Source organism: Opisthorchis viverrini (assembly GCF_000715545.1).
Source record: "Opisthorchis viverrini unplaced genomic scaffold opera_v5_150, whole genome shotgun sequence".
NCBI classification, from domain to species: Eukaryota; Metazoa; Platyhelminthes; class Trematoda; order Opisthorchiida; family Opisthorchiidae; genus Opisthorchis; species Opisthorchis viverrini.
In genome coordinates, this window is record NW_008751806.1 from 726,439 (window position 1) to 733,502 (window position 7,064).

Sequence of the window (7,064 nt, forward strand, 5' to 3'; positions counted from 1 at the left end):
TGATGGGGTACCGTAGATTGGAGCTGAGCGTAGGTAGTAGGCAAGAACCGGGGCGCCCGCTGTATCAACGTGGAGAATTTGGCGGGCGGTGTATCATCCGTTATGTTGACAATGAAATTCCCCACGTTTATTATGCCCCCATTTGTAACACCCGCCCCATTTTTGTGTTTAGTGTGTATATATGAACTGACTTTTGTTTGTCCTTACCACTTCACCCATATGGCCTTGAGGTCATCCAGCCATTTGTATCTGACTTTGCACGTGTGACTGTTGCACGTTGGAGCCTGTTTGCTCCCTTGCTTTGCACTTTTGAAGTCCAAGCGGACTGTTTGTTTTGGACGCGTATCTACTGTCGAGGTTTGTACAAATTGTGAATTTCTCTTACCCTAATAGTACCGTATAGAAACCCAGCTCCGACTTTGTTTTGCCTACCCGGAGGTTCTGGTATTACGCGTCACTCGAAGATACCGTTAGACCGTTACATGGGTAATGCAAAATAACCAGCCGATCCGGGTGTCAAGTCGGTGTAGTCGGTAGCGCGTTCGCCTGCCGTCCGGAGGATCCGGGTTCGATACCCGGTCAGCTCGCTTTTCCGTCGGAGTAGGCGCTCAAAAATAAGGTGCAATCGAGGCGAACTTGCAGGCAATGACAGACGGGCAAGAAATTATGACATTGCTTACTGAGGGATAAGCAGACCTTAAGTGGGAAAAAAGCGGGGGGAAAAACGAGCAACAAGAAAACAAAACGGTGTCATAATAAACAGATGTAAGTCATATTACTCATGATTAGTCAGAAATCAAGGAAAGTTACCCTTGTTCACCGTTGATTCATAGGGGGAATCAACAATGAGTATGAAGCATTTGGCTGGCAAACTGGGAAAAATACCTATTTCAGAAAAGGGGTATCTCATTAGCGACGATCCCATAGAGGCTTTTTTGCACAACTGCAGTCTCAACGGCTGATATGCATTGTGTGATTTCTTGCAGCTTGGTGCATAATGGCTGTAAGCCTTAAGAAATTAGAGACTAACATGAAATGAATGAGGTTTATTTAACAGACAAAATTTCTGAAGCTGATGTGCCTTGAATGTGCCGCACGAAATCATCGTCATCTCTTCTCTTAGCTAGCGCTCCACAGCGTTAGTCCTACTGAGTGAAGGTCTTCACTGAGGAGCTATCTATTTGAAAACCTTAACTGAACATTCACAGACTATTGGACAGGGAAGCAAAACTCTCATATGCATCTTGTTTATAACTGAATATCCATCTCCTTCTTGAAAGTGTCTTCCCGAAATCTGGATACTCTCTGCCATGCAGCAATCCTACAAATTCCGTAATAAATTTCACCTTTCAACAGGCGCGAATCCTATTTATGAGAAAACACCGACTACCAGCATGCTTCATCAGTGAATTCACCGTTACATCACTATTGAGATTTTGAGTCACGTCTGTCGAGCAGCTCTTCTCTGAAGGCGCAACTACCGACACACAGAGAATTCCGGGGCCTAATATGCTGATATTTTGTGCTTCGGTCCAGAGCAAGATCACAAGATTCCCCCTTTTCGGACCAGTAGGCAAGCGCACCTTTGCGTTTTTTGGGTGAGCCGTGAGCTAGGCACAAAAATAAATTATTCATCTACAGGCTTGTCCCTGGGATAAGCCTCAGGAGTATCACTACGCAGAGAGCAAGTTTCACAAGATGACGTGATATGTGGTCCGCTGCATTCCGGCGGTCACGGGTACATGTCTGCCGGTCACAGAACAATCAGATGCTTACTGACGGCCCTGGCCCTCATAGGTCCAGTTGTTTTCGCCAACTATTGAAGGCTGTCGGTGGTGGCCTGAGGGCAAGTTTAAGGCGTATAACGTGTCCAGGAATGTTGTAATCAGAGAGTCACCGTTGTTGGATGAGGAATCAACCTATAAACATCTACAAAGAATATTTTTACTGCGGGAACTGGCTCATCTCAAATGGATGCAAGGTATTTTCATTGCTTGGTAGGAGGGAAATGTGCATTATCCAGCAGAGGTGTCAACCGTCTGGGAGCACTTGGATGTTTCCACCATTGGCTATAGGTTGGTTAACGTAGATTGACCTCACCTTGTTCATTCCAACACTACGATAGTACAGGGTCGTGGTTCCAAGGGCCCCGAAGCCAGGGAGTGCGCGCACGTGGTCATTTGACAGACAACATTCAGAATGTAGACGTCGCCCTTCAGGAATTCCGGTCACTCGCAGTGGTGCGAAGTATGCATACCATAGTAACTCATGGGCACTGGGCGTGCATAAACACCTGTATAACACGCTCCACTGTGTATGAGTGATGCACCGGTTTTTCAACCGACCGTTTCCGTTCTCCGAGCGGTTGCCAGTCACATTACCAAAACGGAACGTCCCGAATTGTTCCTGCACACTTCACTTGCGGGTGATGTTCAGCCAGTGGATCATACGGAAATAAACAAACTTTGAGTATGTGAGGCGCAGCAGTGGCAGACCTTGTGCTAGTATTGTGATAAACGAAAAAAATACTGTACCGGATTGTCCAGGTGAGCCGTGTGGTGGAATGTGGGCAGGGTGTTCGCAGTGTCTGGGACCAAAAGCGCATGGAGTTTACATGATATATACATGCTGATAACTGCTCCAGTGCGGAAGTAGCACAACATGACATCGCTGCGGAATAATACTCCCACTGACTTCGTTTGAGCCACCAGTTTGTTCAGCGCAAAACACTTCCAGGGATACTGTTCACCCAGCATTCCCCTGAACAAGCTAAATAATTTGCGCATGGGTGCAAACTGCCCGCTTTCCAGGAAGGCGTGCATAACCCCCGTCTGGTACCCATGCTACCCATGATCGGGAAGCTAGGGAGTTTTAGCAGGACAGAAAGTATGTCGTAAGCCACAGTGAATCGTAGCTGTGCGTCACTCAAGATGATCGTCGCTTCTGGTGTTCGTTGTGTATTTCTCTAGTGGTAAGCCCCTTGCCGAATTCATCCGACACAGCCTGCCCAAAGCCACGTGACAGTACTCCATACTAAGGGGAGCCCTGCAAGTGCCAACTCTTCTTCGGTTAAACCTCGATTTACCGGAAGCCGATCGTCAAAAAATGGAATCCTTATGATTGTGTTCAAGATGACAAGAGGTGACAGAGACGGTTCCCCCGTCTCCTTAGACAAAATGGAACTGGATAGGCGGTGTTTCGCGTACTATTGGCTAATGGCTAATACGCTAAGCCTACGAGCTTATACGGATTCTCCAAATTTTCGTTTGTCTTCTTGACCGCCTGCTGCATTCGCAACACACCCGTTTGCAGTACAAAGCAGCTTTGGTGCCTCCACTTCCTACCATGCGTACAAATACCACACAGTAATTCTTCGTGTATCGGACAGCCCTAAACAAGCATATCTAAAGTCGCTTCTGAAGCCATAGCACAGCAAGTTCAAAAAATGGAGATTTGTCAAGATAAACTGCGACATAATGAAGGTAGATTAGTGTGATTGTTGTTTTGAGCGTATATACAACATAATGCAAAAGTATTGAGAAATTTTTATTTCACCCGCAAAAGTCTTGCAGAAAAAATCATTTCACCGCCAAGGACCACCGAGTAAGAGGGTGCACCAAAAGAGGCTTCATGTGGGCGTCCTTCAGGAACTTGGCAAGCTTCCCATGATTTCGTCTACTCACCTTGGAAATGCGCGAAGAGCAGTCCGTTACCGAGCATTCTGCCAGTCTAAAACTCCCCACATAGTGATTACACCTAGACTACTAGATTGGCGAAGTAGTGAGTTCCGAAACATCAGGATTTCCAACCCGAAACATCTAATTGAAACATGCCAGTGCAGACCATTAGGGGCAAAATGCTCTTAGCTGCAAAACCTTTGCAAGTGAAATGAACGTTTTACGCCAAAAAATTGCATTTGGCACGTATGTCCTCAATTGCAGACTGCTTTTGAACTTCCAAAGGGATCGGCGGGTTGTTCAAAAACTGTTTGTCTGGTTGCCCAAGGCCACGTTTTGTCACCCTGGGAAAATGGCGAAGGTCAACATATGTAACGTTGAAGTTTTGGGCAACCCGTCGTCTTTCTTCGATCCGTTCCGTTTCCAGATTACCTTTGAATGTCATGAACCCTTGGAAGACGGTAAGTCACCGGAAACCTTCGTAATCTGAAAAAAAGATTTGTTGACAACTAGTGAGATCACAGGTTTTTCGGCTTCGGTCGAGTCATACGAAAAGCCCCGGCGTAAACAGTTATACATTCGTTGATAAACTGTAGCTGAAGCGCCGAATGGAGACTTTCAATACTCAAATAGGGCAAAGGCGTGCTGGCGGCAGAAGTGAGCCGCGTGGAAGACCCTTGTCAGGATTGTCACTTCCCATTTTCACAAGAGATGCTCATACTGAATACGGCACGTAGACATGACCCTGGGACAGCTAGCGGGATTCTGATCGGAGGAGATTGTGTGGACCACATCCTCATATCGTTAAGTGTTGGGGAAAGGGCATGGCATATAGATGCCCCACAGTCTCGGCGTTCATTGGGTTTATGGGGTATCGACTAGGTCGACAGGATAGCTGTTTTCAAGACGCTTAAGCTCGACGTAGCTTAGTGGTTATGACATGCACTTTATAAGCGGAAGGTTTGTGATTTGACACCTACCCCGGTCCTATCTGAGCTTAGGCAACCTGACACTATCTCACCTCTCGTGCTTGCATCGGGTGGTGTTGTAGCTGCATGCAGAAGGTGTCTTAAGGCCGAAGGATTGCGTTTTTATTAAGGAGCACGTGCGACAGTATATGCCCCAGATTTTCATGGACATCATACGCTGTGTGTACCTAAATACTCGTGGCCGTGTGAGGGTGCCTTATGATTTCCACTGACGGCAACGCCAGATTGAACCCTTGGGTTTCGCTGCCTTACAACCATACCAGTTTATTCGAATGCAGCCGTATAAGGAAGAGGATAAAAGTTGGCGAGAGGACCTAAGACAAGACATATGATGCGCCTACATCCCAAACTCAGCCCGACAATCTAGATGGAAACTGTTAGCATGGACGCTATATCATCCGTTGTCTTCAGTCAAGTGCAGACGGCCACATGAACCCAATCCTGGAAGGCAAACAGTATCAAGAATATTCGGTATTTTCGAAGTATTCTTATTCCACTCCTACCATGTCAAATTCTGTCCACTTGTGGGTTTCTGCACACCGTAAACTGGCATGTGCACGTCCCTGTCTAAACTTTGACAACCTGACAGTATCTAAGCCCTCGTGCTTCTTTCGGATGGCATGACAGTTAGACACCGAAAGGTTTATTTATTTGTGTTTTTATGCGTAACACAAGTCACAGCCACATTAGATTCAATGCTGCGTGGATCCTGAGTGAACTATCGTCTGCGTCACTCAAAACTCCGTCTCCTATACTTATTGCGGATTCGTTGGTTTGAACCGACTCCAGGTATAATTCTGAGATATTGGTAGTCAAATGCCTGAAGCTACTTCGGAATATCTTCAGCTTTCCGCCGGAAGTGTCGTAAGAGTGTATGGCATCATCCTCGTCAGAAACTGACATAATTGTTGACACTGGCGTTTCACTGCCGTTCAACCAGAGAGCCTTGGATTGAAAAGAACAAAGGATTTGTGAGGTAGAGAATCTAGTGCTACCTATTTCAAGCATTATGTGGTGCCTAAACCTCCTAGCGCTCCATCGGATAATTTGGAAAGAAACTGGTAACACGAGCGTCACTGACATATATAAGCCGCCGTTTCTCACAATACCCAGTGGGGGAGGTCACGGCCATCCCGTCTTGGAGGGCCTGTTGCACTAACAACACTCAAGCTTTCATACGGTGTCCACCTCGCGGTTTCTGCCATTCTGGAGGTGGGACGGAGAACAACACTTCTCGGTAGACGGTGTTTCGGCATGGCCGGGTTACCGCAGTTGATGGTGCTGAATGTGCCTACTGTACGGCAGTGAAGCATCGGTGTTGAACACTGATGTCATGTGTCAATGATGATGATGACTATCAAGTACCCGTTTTCTGACCACCTATACTAATCCATTGACGCCACCCAAAACCAGCGACGCTTCTGGGGCATCGGTGGTCAAAAATCTGAATATGTCCCACATCAGTTTTCTGCAGGGCTCATGTCTAGCAACCCAGCAACAAAACAGCCCTTACTGACCATTGGGACCCAGTTTTATGCCCTGTGGGCGCTACAAGCGAAACAAATTAGCAAGCGTGAATTAAATCTTCGACATTGGTGCGCCGATTTGATCAGACACTTCAGCGAGAACTAATACAACTGCCGAGGTATGTTAGTGCTTCTCCTTGAATTGCAGGGGGCATTTTCAGGAGCTAGGCATTTCGAAGCGTGACTTTGCACTTTGAAGCGCATGCCGATGCTGGTCATTTTATTCAACAGATATCGTGCTGCGCCTTCGTCTTCGAAGATAAGGGCGATTTCCTCTGCGTACTCCGAATCGATACTGTTCCCACCAGCAACGTATTGAACACCGGGTTTATGAAAACCTTGCAGCGTTTGGCTCATTATTTCATCAGTAACGAAGTTGAACGAAAATGGAGGGAATGGACAACCTTGTCGGACTTTTTGTAGAGAAACTCCTGGGGAGCTCACCATACACACACATCCAGAATTATATGAATATAAGGACCGGTTTATGTTCACAAACTTCTGGGACGTGCTCTTTTGGGTAAGTGTGGTTATCAACATTGCTGCTCTCGTGCCAACGATTCGCGTACCACCGTTGGACGATGAGGAATCAGGGATGCCGAAAGCTCTGTTACAACGGGATTCGAAATAAGACCACTGTGGCTACCTCATTCTAATACGGCTGCGCATCAACCTACTGCGCAGCGGAACAGTCATGTGAAACAGAGCCGTGCGATTATGCCCCCACGTCTGAATAACGTCCGATTTCATCATGTGCCGGAGAAAGGTCAAATAGGGACACAGAAAGTTCACACCCACTCCATGGCCAAGGCACCCCGTACACAAGCGCACAGACGGCCATCTATGATCAACCGAGAACCAGTGTGGGCGTG

General features: G+C 47.0%; 1 protein-coding gene across 1 annotated transcript in view; it reads left to right on the forward strand.

Annotated features, from left to right (window-relative positions):
• Nucleotides 1–3,975: 3,975 nt before the first annotated feature.
• T265_06889 (hypothetical protein) overlaps nucleotides 3,976–7,064 on the forward strand; it is a gene marked incomplete at both ends in the record, with an annotated part of 13,139 nt that continues 10,050 nt past the window's right edge. Inside the window, one exon of the mRNA XM_009172277.1 lies at nucleotides 3,976–4,138. Coding sequence (XP_009170541.1) covers nucleotides 4,030–4,138 — 109 coding nt within the window. The remainder of the gene's footprint in view (nucleotides 4,139–7,064) is intronic.